We start from the raw sequence: 21,366 nt of genomic DNA, 5'->3' as shown, positions 1-21,366 counted from the left end.
GCTGCAGATTATCAGTCTACCACTGGAAAGGAAGACAAAGCAAGAGCACTTAGAAAGCTTGTTACAGTAGTCAAGGCAAGAGGTGTTAACAACATGAACCTGGGTAGTAACAGCACACATGGGAAAGGGGAAACACGCAAAAGACCTTCTTTGATCAGAGAGAATTTATGAAACACGGGGAACAGAAAGATGAATCTAAAATTTCAAGCTAAGATGATGGGAGTATTGTAGCCATATTCACCAACACAAACAGGGGAACTTTACCTAGTCAGCCTTAGACTATATACCCTGTACTTTTAAGCTCCATGAGGGCAGAGACCATATCTACCTCATTCAACAATGTGTATACAGTACCTAGCACAATATTTGGCACACAGTAAATATACAAATATTTATTAATTAATGAATAAATGGGGTAGTCAGGAGATGGGAGAAAGGAAAAGGAACAAAAGGGGGGGAACTCACAATACCTAAGGGTCTCTACAGAATTAATTTAACTTCCCTATGACTTATGTATCTTAAGTCACATTTTATAGATGATAACAGAAACAGACTCAGGGTATTAGGAAACTCACTCAGGGTAACATCTGCTCATGAGGAGCAGATACAGGATTCAAATCGGGGTCCATCTCTATATAATCTTTGTGCTCTTTCCACTACAGAGAGAGTATATACAGGTAGTGGTTTGAGATGAGTTTACTTCCAGATATCATAAATGTTGAAGGTGGGATTTAGGAAAGAATGCAAGAAAATTCTACCTACCAGATTTCCTACCTGTGGTTTCATTTATCCATTGGCATCAACTCTATTGCCTTATGATCCTTCACATGTTCCTGTTATAAATTATTATTTCTCTTTAATAGTTATTTAAACTCAATAGTATATAGTTAATTTAACTATATTGTAAACTCTAATTACCTAATTATATTACAAATGCCTAAAATAGGGTCTCTATCTTCTACATTATTGTAAATTCCAAGGGCAGGGTCAAGATCCATTTTGTTCATTACCATATGCCCAACCTCCACCACATTGTATGATACACTCTCCTCCTAGTTTAGATACTTAATTTATATATTTAATAAATACTTAATGCACACCCCTGATTGTCAGGCAGTATGCTGGGCAGTGTGGATACAGCAGAGAACAAACCAGGAAAAGTCCCTGCTCTCGTGAAGCTTACTTTCTAATAGAGGCTGACTGACAATAATCAAATAAGCCATTTGCTGAGACGGGAAAAGCAGTAGAAGGAGCAGGTTTCACAGGAAATCAAGAGTTCAGTTTTAGATAATCTTGAAATGCCTAAAAGACATCCAACTGGTAATTACACATGAGTCTACATATATAATATATATATAAGGTTAGAGATGTGCTCATTTTCATCTAAATCTTAATAAGAATTTATTAAATACATCACTATGAAGAATAAACTGGATTTCTGCAAGAATCTTTAAATGTAAGGAAAATAAAAATTTGAAAACAAATGTTAAAAAGTCCACATAGGACATAAGGGAGAAACAACCTGTGTTCACATTCCAACATATGGACTCCCACACAAATTTATGTCATGTATAAGATCAATTGCATCTGTATTTTACAATGTTTACTGAAATTATTTATGCTTAGAATTTCAAATTCTAGGAGAACCCAAAAAATATGAATCGTCCCAGATGATTCCTGCTTACAAAATAAATAACCTAGAGCTGATCATATATTTTCTGATAAAGATTGTATGATCTCACACAATTAAAGTAGGCATCTAATTTCTATAGCACTATTTTTTATTATTATTTTAGCATATTGTGGGTATAGCACTATTTTGTATATTAATTTCTGAACATATTCCAATCAAATTATTTTAAATTATGAGCAGAGAGAATTTATAATAGGGAATATATGTGTTTCCCTAGTGATTGTGAGGTAGGATATAATTAAAGAATTGGGGGAGGCTGACCTATGATCTGACTAAAAATATTTAAGATTTCAGCACAACTGATGATATGTTATAAATGTCAATTTATTGGCAAAATAGTCATCAAAATGAATACAGAAACATCCCCCCCTTTTTTTGCCTCTTAGAGAAAATACCTCGAGTAATTGCATGCATAATAACTTATTACAATGGCAAAAGAGGAACACTGAAATAACAGTTTTGTCACTGTCCTATGAAGGATGCAGGCCATTTATTTCCTAAACCATGTGAACTAAATGCCACTGACTTAAGTTCTACTTCTCATATAACATACTTCAAAGAACGTTAGTGAAAAGAGGGACACAATTACCCTGTGAATTACTTATAGAGTGTTATCAATTGTTGAAAAGTTTTTCCAATGGATCAAACCTAAGAAATAATCCAGTCACTAAAATAGTGAAAGCAATAGTTAGGATTTGGCTTAGAATAGCCAGTAATTAGAAAGGGATGGTCTCATTCTAGGCAAGCAGAAAAGAAGGTAATGTTTATTTTGCTCCCTGGGTCTTAGAGCAGCGGTCCCTAACCTTCTGGCACCAGTTTTAGGGAAGACAATTTTTCCACAAGGTGGGGGAGTGGTTAGGAGGAATGGTTTCAAGATGATTCAAGCATATTACATTTATTGTGCAGTCAAACCCCTCTGCTGATGTAGTCTGTATTTGCAGGTGCTCCCCAGTGCTAGCATCACCTCCTCAGCTCCACCTCAGATCATCAGGCACTAGATTCTCATAAGGAGCGCACAACCTAGATCCCTCGCACGCACAGTTTAGTAGGGTTCCCACTCCAATGAGAATCTAATGCTGCTGTTGATCTGACAGGAGGCAGAGCTCAGGCGGTAATGCCAGTGATGACAAGCAGCTATAAATACAGATGAAGCTTTGCTCACTGGCCACTGCTCACTTTCTGCTGTGGGGCCCGGTTCTTAACAGGCCATGGGGAGTTGGGGACCGCAGTGTTAGAGGACACGTAGGAGACAAGAAAGATGATCAAAGGCTATTTTAAAATAAATAAAATTTACAAACAAAAGCATTTGTTATTAACTCACTGCAGAAATAGCCATGGCTCTCCCAAATAATAAAATCAGTTCTTTGTTTTTCATACAAAGATTTCACAGCTTGTGGGATATCCTGGGTTCTTTGACTCTGTTCTTTGAATGCCCTAGGACTCCCGGATGTCTACTAGGGGCAAAAAGACACCGTAAAAAAAAGCTCTCTGAGATCTGATTCATTATGACAAAAAGTTTGGGATTTCCATTGTCTAAAATGTAATTCTGAATTCTCATTAGCACAGAAAGTTAAGAGTTGGTCACACTCAGACTCAATTATTAAATCTATTCCTTATCAAAAAAAAATATGGTATTTGGCCAGACATGGTGGCTCATGCTGTAAACCTAACACTTTGTGAGGCTGAGGCGGGAGGATCACTTGAGCCCAGGAGTTCAAGACTAGCCTGGGCAATAGTGAGACCCTGTCTCTATAAAATATTTAAAAAACAAAAAATAAAAATATGGTATTTCTTAAAGCCAATGTGATGTAGGATCATCAGTTTCCATACTTACGGTATTTCCTCATTCTTTAAATGACTTTTATTTATTTACCCAAAAAAAGCTAACTCTGCTTTTATGTAAATTTTTAATAACAAGATAGAAGTCTTTCTTCAACTTAGAAGTTTTTCCATTTCAAAGACTTTATAGTATTGGCATTAAAGAAAACTAGAACAAAAAGAAAGGAGATGGTAGAAATCAAGAGGGCTAAAGGCACCACTATGAAGAGATACCTACATGAGACTTTGAATCTCCTATAAAAAACAAGGAACCTGAGAGTTGACTGTAATAAATACATTAGTCCAAAAGATTGTAAGGCTGAATAATTCTGAAGCAAATGCAAAATAAGCAGAATACTTCTTTGCCACATAGAAGTCAAGCATATAAATGCACATGAATATACAAATACAGAAACAAAACAAAATCTTTTGCTATCTTGAGATTAACTTTAAAACTCTTCTGAGTGTCATCTTTTAATGCAATGACATATTTTCGGTAATCAAATGTAAACTAGCTGTGGTTTAACTAACAAAAAATCTGTTTTATTGCTTGGTATTTTTAGAGATTTGTTCACTTGTTAGGTTTTTTTAGGAGTGGATTTTACTAATATGTTTAGGACTAACGGTCAAGCTTTGGAATTTTGAGTATTGTCACATACTAAAATAGCCATCCACAGAAAACATTCAGATAGTTTCAGGGAAAGCAACACTGACAGTTGTTGCCTTCCATAATAGATAAACACAGCCAGGCTCTAGCTGTTAAAACAGGAAATCCAAAGTAAACAGCAGTTGTAAAAAGAAGCTTTTATATAAACTGTACTAGTTCAAATAGTGGTCTATGCCAACCTTCCTTCTGTCTAAAAACCCATTACAGATGCTTGACTACTGATTGCAAAATAATCTGTAGTTAACAAACTGTTTAAGTGTCAAATCAAACATGTTATTAGGTCACAGATACTAATTTTAAGATAAGGATTATACACAGGGCTCATAAATCAACTTAATGTATGATATGGGGAACTTGGCTAGGTTAGAAAGATTTTCAAAGAAAAGTTACTGCAACTCTACATTTTATCATTTCCTCATTCTTCTATTTATTGTGGCTATATACCCCTTTTTACTCCCACACTTGCCTCAGAGTTAATGTGGTCATGACTGCCTCCATATTTCTTCCATAAGTTGATGTGGTCTCCCCACATCAACTAGAGTAATGTCTTTTAATATATGGCCTAAATATCTTTGAGATCGAGGAAGCTACAGTCATAGTGATCTCTTGGATCAAAGGTTCTAAAAGAATGTAATGGGCAAAACAGAGAGGCAAGAGATATAAAGCCTAATGATGAGAATGAAAGAAAGAAATGGAATAGTTAGGCAATACATGTAGAAAAAAATATCTTGAGGATTAACGAGCTAGGAAACTCTCTCCTGAAATGGCTTGATTACCATGTAATCTCTGCTCACAGTTTCTTAGAAAATTAACAATAAATCACTTTCCAAAATCAGACACAAAAAAATGGCTACTTCAGAAAACCTTCTTCAATTAATAATTAATATTCTATTGTACTTTATAAGACATTTTTCACACAGGGAAGCTATTTGATTTGAACAAAAATTTGTGAGATAAGTACTATTATTATCCCCATTTTATAGATAAGGAAACCAAGGCTTGGTGAGATTAATGACTGCTTGAAGATTCCTATCTGATAAGCATTGGAGTAGGAAGTGGATTTGGGTCCTCTGAAGTCAAATCCAGTACATGTCCGAATAAGCTTTGTGTGAACATAAACTAGTTAATTCTAGATCCTCTAATTTCAGTTGGCTTCAAGGTTCTCTGGACATAGCCAGTGCTGATTTTTAAAAAGCAATAGGGAAAATCGATTGAATGACTCACTTTTCAGAGTTGCATCAACTTTTTTAGGCCACTGGGGTACAATTTACTAAATTACCTCTTCTAGAACACTAAATAGTACCCTAGTGGGTCAAAGAGTAAATGCACCTCTGAAAAGTGAGCCATTTATTCCCTTCTTCCCTGTAATACCAGATGTAATATGTCCCCTATGACAGAAATATTAACCCATTTCCATTAAAAACTCAAAAAATTGTCCCACACTAGATAAAATGAGTATAGGGAAGCTTCCCAGGGGGTGAAGGAGAAGGAAAAAATCTCTTCTAATCTTGCCCACAATATGGACTTAAATGAAAATATCTGTTTTCATTTGATGGAGATTTATTTTAATCAAGACTTCAAAACAGAATAAAACATACAAATTCAAAGCTGTTTTCCAGGGGGGAGATGCACAGGATATCATGGATATCACGATGGCTCGTTTCATCCTGACCACAGTGTTTAAAAAATAAGCTCAAGAATTCATCTTGTTTATGAAATAAGATACATATCACAAACAGCTGGACTTTCACATATATCATTATATGATAGGTTATCCCCATGCCTGAAAGAAAAAAAAATTCCTCGGTTGGCAAGTAAACTTATTATTACTTTTCATCTCCATAAAGGCAAAGCCTCTGAATACATGTTTAATTATTTTAGGAATAGCTATTGAGTGATTTAACATTTGTGAGATATCTTAACAAAGCCAAACTTAAGTTTTCAGCCCTATTAGTCCTTTACTCTTCTGGAAGATGGCTATGCAATGAAAATAAGACAACTTTAATTTAAGAATCATCCAGCTTCTAATTAAACTGCCATAGGCAGCTGGTTGGATAAGTTTTAATCAGTTTCAATCACCTATTGATTGGTATACTGAAGCCTAAAAAATTAAAAGTAAAAGATGATTGGGGAATTGTCCCATCTCAGAACAACAGTAGAGGCCTCTGTAAATAACTCCTCTTTTAACCATCAGCTAAATGAACACTTCAATACTGCAGTACAAAGTCTTCTGCAAAATTACTTTAACTAACAAGCAGAAATTTATCAGCTTCAGCCAAAATCAATGCTGAAATCAATTTGAACACTGGTTGTGTCTAAAGGGGCTCATTGGCAATTTAGGGAAATTACACCATGTAAATGCCTGTGCTTTAATTGAACAGTTTCATCAACTAGGCTGTGATTGCTGTCCATTCATTTATTTACTTTCACTGCAGCTACCATTCTGCAAAGAAATGGCTTTTGTCAGGCTGGAGAGGGACACTTTATCTTCATTTTGTGCACTTTTGTGCACAACAGACTTCATGAAATAGGCATATCATGACTAGGGTCAAAACAAACCAGGAGAGACTTTTTCCTTTAACATAACTGAACACCACAAACTACCTTCAAATCTTACACCATACAGGGACAGCCATCTTTAAACCAATTAAGAAGGAATCTGGGAGACTTCCCTGCACACGGCACTGTGCCTCTACATTGAAAAGCTATGTTGTGAACAACAGGAGGAAGGTGTTTGGACTTTACACCAAATTTCACCACACTCATTTTGAGATATCTTTAGTTATTTCCAAAAATATATGAAATGTGTTAGAACATTCTTCTTGAAAAATTAAGCAACATTTTGCTTTATAGAATCCCTTGACATTAGTCAAGAGAAAGTGCTATTCATCAATCTATTTAGGAGATTAAGGCTTAAAGATGTCACATAACTTTTAAAGTACAATAAATGGGGAGAGAAAGCGAACAGGCGTTTATGTGACAGTAGGAAAACTAAATTCCTTATGAAAACCAACTAGCCCAGAACATCAAGATTCCAGAGATGATTTAAATCTCTGGATAAACTCACAAATAAACTCACAAAATCATGGCAATGAAAAAAACCAAGAATAAAATTTTCAGAGAATCATATGCTGAAGTGACTGAGGTTTAGAGATCAGTATTAACATTCTTGACATCAGATTAATCAGTTACTTCAAAGATTATAAATTCCAGGGAGTCGGCTGTTTGTTCATATGGGTCACCCATAAGGTACATGTGCCTAGTGCACAAGGTAAAAACACAAAGTACACCTGAAGTACACTTGCTAGAAACTGCCAGCAGAAATTCTTAGGTTTACACATATTCTGCTTCTGATAGAACCAGAATGTAACTATTCACTAGGCAAGGGACTGGAAAGGGACTAAGAAATGAGAAAGCCTGAGTTTCAGTGGTGGTACTATCCCTGACTTGCTCTGAATCCTCAGGGAAACCCGTTTATTTATCTGTATTTCAGTTTCCTTGTAAGTCAAATAAAGATGGTGATACCCATTGTGCTCAGCCACGTTCCAGCACAGCTGGGGAATGACACGGGGCATGTGATGGTGGCCCACTTTGGAAACACGAATGCAACCATTGTGACTCTGAGCACCTTCTGCATCTTAGGTACACTAAGGCAGGCAGGGCCTTGAAACACTTTACTTGGGCCTCCAAAGTAGCAAGGAAACTTCTCATTTGCTTTCTTGTCGGTTACCTCAGGTGCTGTGCTCTGCAAACACTCACTAAGAATTATCACCAAAAAATTAAAAGGAAGAAGAAATAAGTGGTGTACACAAACTTAACTCAGTACATGTGTTTGTGGTAAAAATTCTTGTAATTTTATCCCATATCATTTTCTCTACCACTATAAAGTTTCATTGGCTATCCATTTTGTTGCTGAGACAATGTAAATATATATTTAATTCATAGTTTTTAGATAACTTTTCTGAAAACTTAATCATGGTTTAATCAGAGTTCTATGTTTATCGACTAACTATAGTGTTACATTTTGCTGCTACAGTTAACAGTTGCAATAGAATCAGTGTGTTTGAGAACTTTACACAACACACTAAGCTTGTTAAAATGCTATATTGATTGTGCCCTAAAGCACATTCTAATTTTGTCTAAACATTTTTCATTTCATTATTTGAATTCACAAAACAAAAACCATGAACTCTGCTTTTAGTAATAATACTGTACTCTCTTTTTCTTTCCTTTTATAATACTGACTAGGAAAAGCATAAAAATTTAAGAGTCAAGAGAACAACATGATACAATTCACATTGAAAAAGCAAATTATTGTTTTTTTAAAAATAACTTTATGCTTAATACTCACAACCTAAATCTCTATTGCTACTTCCCCCTCTAATTAAGCAACGTGCTCCTCCAATACAATGTTAGTGTTCAAATCAGAACCTAAACACATTTTATTGCAGTAAGGTAGCAATTTAACAGAAACATGGTCTCTCATATCAAAGTAACCAGCGACAGAGCAAAGAAAAAAAAACTGTGGCAGAAAGTTATATACAATAAATGCCTTTTGGACTTTCCAGTGAATTATTTTCCAAAAAAGCAATTTAAGTAAATACCCTAGATGCTATGGTATACAAATATTTGCTTGTGCTATATGCCAACCAAGAGGCTACGATTTTCTACCATATCAAATACTATAAAATAGCTAAAAAATTAATGTATCTTATAAATCAAGAAATGCACCACCTCCACAAGCACAATCATACAATTAATCTAGGGATTCAATTATTAAATCTAAATTTTTGATAAGTAAGGACACCCAAAGGATAGACCAAATAACAAGTTATGCTGTGATAACTTTGTCAACCAAGGAATGGTTGTTTTAACATCTACTAAAAAGCCTCTAAAATTAACAACAGGAGATGGTACATCACTGACTTTCAGAATGTATACACTAATTTCTATGTTACATCCAAAAATAATTTGGGTTAAAAGTTAGAAAACTCAGAGAATGGATGGCAAACAGAAAAACTTTGGTTTGAGAAGCACCCCCATGTACTGATCTGGGTGCCAGAAGACCTGTTCTCTTCTAGACTTGACCTTCGACATGCCACTTAACCCTTCCAAGCTTTATCTTTCTCACTGGTGAAAGGGGGGTAATCATATCTTCTTAGAAAAGACTTAACAAAGACTAAAAGACTCAGCATGATCAAGCTCTGCCCATGTCTCGGCCCTCCCCAGAACACAGTCCACTCCAATGACACTGGCCTAGACACAACAAGGTCATGCCCATCTTAGGGCTTTTGTCTGAGTGGTTCTTTCTGCCTGGAAGGTTCTTCTTCCAGATTTTCCCATGACTAGTTCCTTCCTGTCCTTCAAGTCTCAGCTCCAATAGCATCCCCTCAGACAAGTCTTCCCTGAATAACTCTTCTACATTCTTATAGGGTCTCGCTCTGTTGCTCAGGCTGGAGTGCAGTGGCACGATCATGGCTCACTGCAGCCTTGAATTCTTGGGCTCAAGCAATCCTCCTGTTTCAGTCTGCAGAGTAGCTCGGACTACAGGTATGAGCCACCATGCCCGGCTAAACATTTTTATTATTTGTAGAGATGGTGTCCCACCATGTTGCCCAGGCTAGTCTCGAATTCCTGGCCCCAAAGTGATGATCCTCTCATCCTGGCCTCCAAAAATTCTGGGATTAGAGGCATGAGCCATTGTGCTTGGCCCTCTTCTATATTCTTTATAGAACTTATAAGGTCTGATATCATCTTACTTCAGTATTTATTTTCTTGATTATTGTTTGCTCCACTAGTGTGAGTTCCAGGAGCAAGGACCTTGTCTGTCTTGTTCACTACTGGATCACACATTCATTTGCTCAATGAATAAATGAATAAGCAGTAAGACAAAATTTAAAGAACAAAACCAAGCAACACTTAAGATTTTTATGGTAGCTAAATGCTAAATATGGTTCTTGAACTTTTAGACTTGGAAGAAGCCTATGCAATCATCTCATGTCCAGGTCTTAAGTGAGAATTCTTTTCTCAGCAATTCTGAACAAAAGCCACATGGTTCTGCTTAAGGTAGGGGAGTTTGCCACCTCCCAGAGCCAGCCAGCAATGAGCAACACTTTGTGTCCATGCTTAGGCTGTGAAGAATCTGCCTCTGTAGGTTAATTCCTGAAACACTAAGTGCCCACAGTAGGTAAGGCACCAAGCTGGGCACAGTGAGGACTCCTGCCAAGATAACCCAGACACAACTCTCCTTCAGGGAAGACAATTCAGTGGGAAGAACAATGGGAAGAGTACAGTACTCACTCTAACCAGAGGCAGATTGTCACAGAGACATTCAAGACAAGCTATGTGAGCCCAAAGCAAACTTGTTCCACATCTACAAGAATGCCCTTCAGACTTTTCATGGAGCCCTTTAATTTTCCCTTTCTCAGGTACAAGTTAGCCAGTTCCTTCAACCACTTTTGAAATACCAGTTCCTTAAGAAGGGTTTTCCTGATCCTTCCTTCCTCAGCCCCTGGGGCCTATGTACCACACATATGAACATGCAGCCCAGACTATGCAGTCCTGTGCTTACCTGCAGACAGAACTTCTACATCCATTTGGACACAGGTCTCATGAGGGCAGGCTGTCCCCAACCCAACACAGTAACCTCCACATAGCACACACTTAGAACTTGGCTGTTCAACCAATGAAGGAAGAATGGTTGAAGAGGCATAATTCTCCAACTCCTCATTACTCTCTCCATGTTCCTCTGGAAGCTCTCTGAACTGTCCACATCTCTGCAAACTCAGCACCCAGAACTAGACACAGGAATCCAAAAGTGGCATACTGCAGGATGAAGCCAATCCCAGATGTTACATCCTCCTAATGCGGCAAGAGAATAGATTTCAAATGGAAATGAGATACCATCCAGTCTATAATATAGGAGTGTGCTAATGTATCATTAACCTGTTCACAACCACTTTTGCTGGGGACTTTAGATGTCTTTATAAAGAAAGCATTTTTATTAAAATAAAATATTAAAAAGAAGTCTTGCCACTTCAAAACTATTTTTTCCCTGAAAGGAGATGGGGTTGAAACACTTAGATTCAGCAAATTCTTACTTGAAATATTACTATAATGTATTGATTTTTACCAGACTCAATTGACTGAAAAGTTGTTTGTATAGCAATATTGGCCAAACCAATATACTAGAACAATTTTGTTACCCATAGTAATCAAGTGCATTTCTGAAGTATAATTATACTGTCATAAAAAATAAAGCCAAGCTACCCTTTTCCAAGCAATACAATAATAAGGGCTATAAAATAGAAAGAAGAAAAGGCTAAATAAATGAGATTTTTTAAAGTGAAATTTAGTGTCTTTCAGAAGCACCATAGCCTCTTCTTCTTTCCCTTAAGCCAAGGTTAGCAGAAAATGATCAATACTTCAATCTCAATAAACTATTTCAATAATAGTTAATTCAGGTGGAAACAGAGTCTGAAAATCTCTGCTCGGCGACCTGTGACATCCTGTCATGTTGGCTGGATGCCAATAATCCATCATTGCCATAATGGATATGAGCATGTGCGAGGTTATAGGAACATGGTGGGGAGCAAAGGTGGGAAAGGTGTACAGAATCATGAGCTCTGGTTCATTCTTTAGATTTTAATCAATATAATACACATTACTATATGAAACAAACCTATAACAGTGAATGCTGACAGAGGGAGAGAGGGAAACATACATAATTAATTTTATTTGACAAATATTCATTGATGTTTTGAAAACATTAATATCGTTGCTCATCACATGATACTATAATGCAATCCAGCTATATAAAAGTATTTAATTTTACATTAGGATGATGTCTTGTTTGCTTGTTTAAAATATGATCTTGGCTGCAAGGAAAAGGTTTTTCATTTGATTGGAACTTTAAAGTCAAAATAAATCAAACAATCATCCTAGATTTCAGGTCAATATCAAAACCCTTTAAAAACTACTCTTAATTTATAAGATGCATGTTAGGGAAAAATACATATAAATAAAGGAGTGGGGTCACTGACACAGTCATTAATGAAGCTGGGGCCAGACCTACTGTTCTCCATTTAGGTTTGATACCTTCAGGTTGGCTGGGGAAAGAAATTGTCAGAGTTTTCTGGGAATTATGTGGTTCCCAATGTTTTTACCATCAAGGGCTCTTTTTATTGTGTTTCCTCTCAGGAATCCCACGTTTTGAAATATTTTGTTTACTAAATAGTATTTACTTAGACAATTCATATATTTTCTCATTTTATATAAATGACCATCATACCTTCTAATTTTCATTAAATAAATCACATTACTATAATGAGTTAGTTTAAGTCCAGGCCCCAAACACAAATTTAATGTTTTAGTTGGCGTCTACAGCCATATCACAAGTACAGGATACAATTTAATAGCTCACATATTCTCAATTACCACCTCCAATGACCATCCACAGCCTGCTGCCCAACAAATATTTCTTAAAATAGATAACAAAAAAAAGGAGAGACCAACACCCTTTAAGAATTACTATACCCCTCTCTCTTCTTATTGTCTCTATATATTCAAATTAATTCTTAAATAATGGTATATGTCCAATTTTCAAAACACCGTGAAGGCAGCATATGTCCTACCTATTATATCACTGAAAAAATGCTACCCAAAGTCCAGAGTAGATTCTTAACTATCCTGTAGGAAGGAACTGGAGGTAGAAAATTCACTGTTTCAAACACCTAGAGGCTAGACTATATGGTCAAAAAGCTGACAATTTGAGTTTTAGCTTGAATAATCTGCATTAAGGAAAAAATACAAAAGATGATCCTTCAATGATGGCTGGCTGACTTAGCAAGATTTAATCCTAGAAGTTAAATATTACTTCATTTCTGGACCCAAAGTTTGAGTGACTCCATCAAACAATGTGTTAAGGAAGAAGAGTCTGAGTGACTGGTTTTGGAATGAAAAAATGTTTCCAAAGTAACTGGCCTGTTAATGACTTTCATCTCAATGTGACATACTATCTAAGAAAACAGAATAGTGACCATTACGTTGGGTCAATGGATGCTAAGTATTCAAAGTTTTAACATTTCAAAGAAAATTAATGATTCAAATATACGTCCTTACTTTGGAAATTCCTACTGTAGGTGAATTTTCTAAAACAATGATGCAGCCTCTAAAACTAGCTAGATATGGGGATGATCCAATTAAAGAGCGCTACTAAAACCTGACTGAAAACGTTTCCACTTGCCTCATTTTCATATCAGCCAACATATACCAAGGATCTATTCTATCCTTAAGACTGTGCTGGGTATACTAGAAAACACAAAGAAACACAATGGACTCTGCCTGGCCTTGAGAAGCAACACTGCCTGGGGGAAAAACACAGGGCAAAAGAAAGGAGATGGTGTGCAGAGATCTGGTTTTGCCACTGAATGGCCACGACTGTAAGCCTTAGTTTTTTCAGTGATAAAATGGGCTTAACATTATACCAGTTGTCCTGCAGCAGTTTGAATATAAAGTATGATAAAAGAAAAAATACTTTGGGTGATATAGCGTCTCCTGTATTTTCCTGGATAGAGCTGGAACCCATTCTACTAAGTGAAGTATCCCAAGAATGGAAAAATAAGCACCACATGTACTCACCATCAGATTGGTTTCACTGATCATCACCTAAGAGCACATTTAGGAATAACATTAATCAGGTGTCAGGCAGATGGGGGGGCGGGGATGGGTGTATACATACATAATGCGATGCACACCATCTAGGGGATGGACACACTTGAGGCTCTGATTCAGGGGGGTGGGGAGCAAGGGCAATATACGTATCCTAAACTTTTGTACCCCCATAATATGCTGAAATAAAAAAAAATACTTTGAAACTTTAAAAAAATCAAGAAAACACAGAAGTGTAATATGAATCATAATATAAATGCAGAATTTCTCAAAGTTAGTTCAACGCAACTGTAATTCTACAAGATGTTTATAGATGTTCCTCGAAAACAGTCCCATGGCCAAGTAAGGGTAAGAAGTACAGGGTTCAAATAAATAATTTTTCTATTATTAGTACTACTATTACCAGTAGCTAACATTTAATAAGTATCAATCACAGTGTTAAGCCTTTTATGTATCATCTCATTTAACCTCACAACAACCTTGTAAGATAGATACTATTATTATCTCCATTTTACAGATGGGGAAACTGAGGCATAAGACATTATAATAACTTGCCCAAGGTCACACAGCTAGTTAATGGCAGAGGCAAGATTGAAACTCAGAGCTCCCACACTAAACACAACATATACTATTCTTTATTTTCTTAAAGTTTTTGAAATTCACTGTGAATCTCTCAAAGGGGAATAGAACATAAGTCTTTCCTGAATTTATTTTTTTGAAGCAACGTATAGCACTTTGGAAAATGGAGCAATAATAAAATGCATTCATTACCTTTTCCTAAACTTTTCTTCTTCCCAGGCTTGGCCTATACTTTAGTCCAAGGTATTTCCTTTATGATCCATTTAGCCCAAATTAGTAATCCAAGAGATACTAACTTAAAATTACCTGCCTAGATCACTATCATAATACAGAGAACAGCTCAGCAGGGACAGCTCACAGAATCTACATTACCATTTGGTTTAAATGTCTGGGGACAGAATTTCATATTGTATAACTGTAGAGAACATCAAGACTTAAAGGATGAAAATGTTATCAACTATTAAATAATATACACTGCAGTTGCACATGATATCATATGCCTTGAAATTCATAACATCCCATCAAGTGGAGTGAATAAGACTGAAATATTAAACTTATGCTTTGCACTTATTAGCGTTATTACATTTTATGAAAAAAATTAAATAGGCCCATTAGGCAGTTTTGTTACCAATGAGTGGATTTTCCAATATTTTCTTCATCTAGTTTATGTAGCATAACCTATAATATAATCATTTTGTTTGAAAAAAAAACACAATTTTTATCATCAACACCATTAAGGTAAACTTAGTGTAGGAGAAACTCAATCACAATACATCAAACATTTAGTTTTATAGAGACTTTAGTAAAGTGCTTTCTCATTTCTTGATGATTCTACCATTTCTTTGTGCTGAACTAAAAGTCAGGGATAGAAGAGCAACAACACAAACTGAAGCCCAGGCAGAAATGAAGCCCAGTGATCAATGACAAGTGGTTATGCAATTTGGTATCTTCATGTTCTCTCTCCTTAAGAATCACATAGGCAATAAGATAAATGGAATTAAAATTATCATGATACTGCCACTCACCCTCCACAAGCAACCACTGTTAAAAACATATTAAATCTTACAACGCTCACACTGAACATTGGTAATGGTAGCCAAATGAACTCTTAGGATAAGTTGCTGATGTCACCACAGTGTTCTAGCAAATTAGAGAACTTGTGCTAAGGACATCTGGGGCAATGTTCCCTTGGGCATATGGCTCTAATGAAAAGAGAAGTTCTAGCCATGCTTCTTAGCTAAAAACAATAATAACAGGGTGAATGGGGAGTTACTGTTTGATGGGTACAGAGTTTCAGTTATACAAGATGAAAAGAGTTCTGTGGACGGATGGTATTGATAGTAATAGTTATACAACAACGTGAATGTACTTAACACCACTGAACTGTACACTTAAAAATGGTTAAAATGGTAAATTTTGTCAAATGTATTTCATCACAGTAAAAAATAATTTTAAAAACATTCACATAATTTTATGTTGTAATCGTTCCTTGTGGGTTGGGCCCATTATTTCCACTTTCCTGTATACTCCCTCCCCCTTTTTAAAAATGAATCTATGTTTTAAGATAAAGGATTAAAATTTTAACATCTAGGATATTATGTCTAATAAAAATTCTGCTGGAGTTTGGTGTTCTTATGGTTTCTTCCCTTCTAGAACAAACCAGGACAGTAAATTCACAATAGATCTTCAATTAAGAGATATAAAGCTAAACATTTGATGAAATAACACAGATAAGTAGGTTAGGAGTCTAAAGAAATGTTTTTAGATTCCATTTGAAGTCAATAAAAGGAATCCAAAGAGTTGCTAAAAAATCTTTCCTTTTTTATTATATTTGGCTATGATCATAAAAGCATTAAGAAAAAGGTTGAGACTTTGAAAACTGCTCCTCCCAGGGAACTCAAGAGAAGCAAACTGAAGTGAGCATGTTCTTTCTTCTTCTTTCCTTTCTACAGGTACCTGAACTCAAGAGCCTTTAGAATTGGGTAAAAATTCAAGTCAGATAAGAGTAAGGAGGAGAAGACTAAGATAAATATATGCCATTTATGCAGTACTAGAGGTTGCATGGGAAGGAATGAAAGTATGATCCAGGTAAGAATAATAGTAGTCTTAATACTCATTAGACACATTAGGCCTCAAACATTTAAGGGCAAGGCCCAAAGATCTGTAAGAAACATGTTATTATTTATTTCTCTGAATTATCATAGTGCAAGGACTTTACTTTCACAATACTCAGTCATCCGCAGGAACAAATAATCCAAATATATGAACATAAGTTCTTAAAGGACTATATTGAGGAGAAAGGACTCACATCCTGGCTGTATCTGTACAGAGGATTGAAGCCATGGACAGGTGACTGGATCAGATGTCTCTGAAGTAGCTCCCAACCCTGACAAATCTAATTCTATGCTAAGGCTGCATGGACGTGGGGCTGGGGGAGTGCTCTGGGATCTTAGGATATAACCCCTCCTGGTCACAGGCAACAGGGCAATTTTTATCTGTACACACGTGGTTAGACAGAACTTAAAATTCTAAGACTAGGAGTAACTAATTAGAAAATTAATTATTTTATAACTCTGAAAGTACATATTAATATCAATGTTGAAATATCGAAGGTAAAAACACAATCATAATGTGATGCAGGGTTAGTGTATATATGGAAAACAGCTCTCTGGAGGAAAGCTTTATTATTCCCTCAGGGCTTTCTTACAGAGTATAGATTTTTTAAATTCCTAGTGGAATATTTTTCATACACCATTGCAGACTATTAAGTACCAGATATTACATTATGTAGTTTAAACTTTGCACTACTGCATGAGAAAGACTTCCCTGTCGAGAGAACTATTTTTTATGGCTAACATTTTTTAATATGAAAATGAATGCTCCTTTAGGGTAAGATCACTGCAACTAGAATTTGGGAGAATTTTATAACTTAACATATTCATCAATGTGTAGAAATTCTCTCAGGGGAGTAGGGTGAGGAGAGAAAGAAATACAACAGGAAGAAGGCTTTTTAATAACTTACAGTGTCAACATAGGGCAAAGCAATGGTATTTATAAGGTCTAGCTTCCACTGGGCATAACTGGAAACAGGCAGGGGACTAGCATAGGGTGCTAGCAAAATGTTAAAAAAAAACAGTGTTAAAGAGCAAAGGAAAAAAATGCATTAAACTTCAGGCCAGTTAAAGGTACACTTGTTAATGGTGGACTATTAAGTACACACTCAGGAGAGATGCAGGCTCAGAAATATTAAAAAGGCAATATAAATGTACTTTTCAGGCAATCTTGAGAAAATAGATACCTTGCAGAATTTTGGAGTCAAATGTGGAAATAAAATCTAAGTGCTGGTGGTCATTTAAAAATCTTTGCCATGGAGAACTTGGATACTCAGTATTTGGCAAAAGTGGATAGAAAGTTTAAACAAAATTGACTACTCACTTGTAGACTGTGCCTCCATTGCCATGACCAAGGGTGTCTCGATACCGTATGTCTTGTTCATTCATCTCCACAAGAAAGAAAGAAAAACAAAAAGGGTGTCATGCTGTGGATGGAAATGTCAAGGAAAAGCAACTCTGGGCCATAAACAACATGCAGTCTGGGTCATTTCAAGTTCAGCTGCAAGAACGAGAAGATCAATACAACATTTGCTGTCCAATTTATAAAAGACGATACCAAGGGACAAAGTGATGGAAAGTTTAATGACAATTTGTTTGCCTGGGTCATTTCATTAAAGTTTGATAAAAGGTGTCAAAATGGAATGATATAACATAGCTCAAAAGGGTCAGGTCAGAGATACTGATAAGAAAACAGTCTCCAGTACTGCATATAACAAATGCCGAATAGCACTGCACATAACCAAAGTCAAACTTAGGTAGACAATACACACACATAAACACACACCCAGTAATCTAATGCATGATCTGCAAGTAAATCAGCCCCTGAAAATTCCTCAGGTGACCCTATAATTAACGTTTAACAAACTAACTGAATAATGTTTATAATTTTCCTATAGGAGGTATAGCTTTTCTCTGTAAACGATAAACCAGTTTATAGCAATAACTGGGCAGAAATCATATTATGCTGACAGAAAAGCATGAAATCAATGCACCTTAAAATCCACACATAGTCAAATATTATAATGCATAAAGGGAAAACATATAGACATGTAATTTTTGTAAAACAAAGTCATCTTCATAATATATAAAACAAGGCACATTTTCCAAGGTTCCATAAAACCTATTATACCACAAATACTACTCTCATTGTATCACGAGTAGTAGGTGAATTATATTAGTGCCCACAAAATAATGTTTCAGAGTTTTTAGGAAACTCCCTAAATAATTATTTATCGAATAACTTCAAGACTAGTCAGATTTTAACTGATGCATTCAGTAATTTTCTACACACTGATCAGTTGCTTAAAAATTAACCGCCAACTTTATTCACTAAATGGATTTAATAGAGGTGTTATTTTCCATATAGCTAAAGCTTGGGAAAAGCCATAGTAAGCCCTGAAAAAAAAAATCAATTTCCAGGGAATTGCACTGCCTTACACGGGCAGAAAATGGATGGAGTTTTTAATTCAATATCACTTGGAAAAAAAATAGTTTGCTCTCAGACGATTATAGTAAAGCTTTAAATATTTTGCTCTACTCTAAACTTCCAACAATTGAATAAAGAAAGGCTTCATTTATCAAGGGAAATATTTTTCTTCTATACATTTCTGAAGTTGAAGCTTCAGAGAGCTGTGATAATTAGGAGTACAGTGCAAGTAACAGAAACAGCTTCCTTTCCACACTGTTTTGCCAATCACTAAAAGAATATCGACAGATTAATGTGCAAAGGCCAATGCAGCACCCAATTTAATTGTAGTACAATCAGATTGAAGCAATTTATAATCAGCTAATTACTATATTTAAGGTCAGTGAAGAAATGACAGACAGGTCGGAAAAATTGGCAACAATTTTCCTATTGGAGGGGAAGTCTGTTCTTCACTAGCCATATAGAAAAAAAAATATTTTAACCCGTATAAAGTATGATGTATGAAGAAAAGAAAAACCTCATTCAGGACTGAATGATAAATTTTAAAGCAGCATAAAGAAAAGCAGCACATAAAGTGACTTGAGATGCTAAACTAGCAGAGTAGCTACTTGGTTTACTTTGATCAATGAAGGATATGTAAAGAGCAGTATCTAATAGTGGGTACAAACAGGCTACCAGGCTAATTTCTTTAGAACATTTCTCTAGGTAATCTGAACATGTCTCTAACAACCTAATTTGTACCATTAATTTACCTACCAAGCTGCGCTCTCATCATGGCTTGAAATAAATTTCTAGGAGAGAGATATTTCACTCATTCAAGCTCGCAAATTCTAAATTAGTGGCATTGAGGTTTAAGGGTAAGCAGGACGTAGCTACGTAGTATCTAGGGTATAGGCTCCAGAGGGGCCACAGTATGTGGTCATATCCCCTCCACCACAGGGTAGTGGTGGCACATCTCTGAGCACATTCAACCATTATAATCCTGATATCATAGTCTTTTTACCACTAATGCCCATTAAAATACAAAGAGAAGTGGAGTAGCTCTCCAACCTGCATTCCCAGCACTTCAACCTAACAAGGAGCTAGGAGATAGGCTAAGAGCCCCAGGAGTGGGTGGAGGGTGAGGAGAAGGGAAGAGGGAAAGTGCAGTTTGTTACAAATGTATCTGCATATGCACTAAGCACTATGTAAGCAAATTCAAGGACAGAAAAAAATCAAGACAGATATATAGAATCCTTCAGATAATAAGGAAGATCGCAAGAGTTACATAAAGATGGTTTTGAAGAGCAAGTTCTAGAACCATGTCACTTAAAAAGATAGTATCCAGGGTTGGGTACAGGGGCTCATGCCTGTAATCCCAGCAATTTGAAAGGATTTGGGAGGACTGCTTGAGGCCAGGAGTTTGAGACCAGAAAAGGAGACTCCATCTCTAATTAATTAATTAATTAATTATTTTAAAAGACAGTATCCATAAAAAATGATTAAAGTGTTGTTTCTACAATGTTTTAAAGTTATGCAGACCTTTGGTCTAAGTATCGATTGACAATTTTTTAATATTAAAAAAATCAGATTCCTCTTTTTTGCTTACTTGAATTTTCTAACTTTTATACAGTATACAAATATTCCTCATGAAAAACTTTTAAAAGGAAAACCATTAAAGCAGAAAACTACTGTAATCATGAATTGATTCCAAAAAAATTTTGAGAATTTCATATCTTTGATTTAATTAATCTTAACTATGAAAAAAAATCATTAAAGGGATCACAAACATCTAATAACATTTTTGCCTTTTTAGTTAAGATGAGCATATTAATTCAACTTTTCAAAATGAAGCAAAGGAACAGTGCTCATGACATAAGAAAATGGGCTTTATGAGCCTTCAGAGTACTACATTTAAATATATAATACTTGGGATCAAGTATCATAAAAATCACAGAATTTTATAGCATTTTAAGGCCATTTAGCTCAATTCATTTATGTTATATAGCTAGTCAGTAACAACTAGTCAAGGCTAGAATTCAGTCTTTGAGTAAACTCCAGCTCAACGTTATAAATCAGCAGTTTGTCTCAGGCGGAAGTTTGGAGGGGCATTCCTCTACCAATGGCCACCAGCTCACAGGAAGGGAAACAACTGAAGGGCACTCACAAGTTAAAAGCAATTTCATTAGCCATGATGTCTGTTTTTAAGATGAAAAGTGTTTTAAAAATCACATAGCTCTTTAAATTGAAAAGAGGTAAAGTTTTTCATTCAATAATGATACCAAATAGTTTTAAAATATAGTTCAGTTTCCTTGTTTTGACTAAAAAAAAAAAAAAAGCAAATAAAAGGCAAAATAATAGTTGTGAGAGAGGAAGAAGAAAAAGCCACAGAGTTACAATTACCTGTCAACTGCCAAGACAG

At 35.7% G+C, this 21,366-nt stretch overlaps 1 protein-coding gene across 4 annotated transcripts in view; it reads right to left on the bottom strand.

Annotated features, from left to right (window-relative positions):
- Positions 1-21,366, bottom strand: part of MAP2K5 (mitogen-activated protein kinase kinase 5) — a 243,271-nt gene that overhangs the window by 171,949 nt on the left and 49,956 nt on the right. For all 4 annotated transcript variants that reach the window (XM_045541676.1, XM_045541664.1, XM_045541653.1 and 1 more), the window contains exon 8: positions 17,862-17,926. In XM_045541676.1, coding sequence (XP_045397632.1) covers positions 17,862-17,926 — 65 coding nt within the window. The remainder of the gene's footprint in view (positions 1-17,861; positions 17,927-21,366) is intronic.

Source organism: Lemur catta, chromosome 1 (assembly GCF_020740605.2).
Source record: "Lemur catta isolate mLemCat1 chromosome 1, mLemCat1.pri, whole genome shotgun sequence".
Taxonomy (NCBI): domain Eukaryota; kingdom Metazoa; phylum Chordata; class Mammalia; order Primates; family Lemuridae; genus Lemur; species Lemur catta.
The sequence above is the reverse complement of the archived record's forward strand: the minus strand, read 5'-3'. Positions and strand labels throughout refer to the sequence as shown.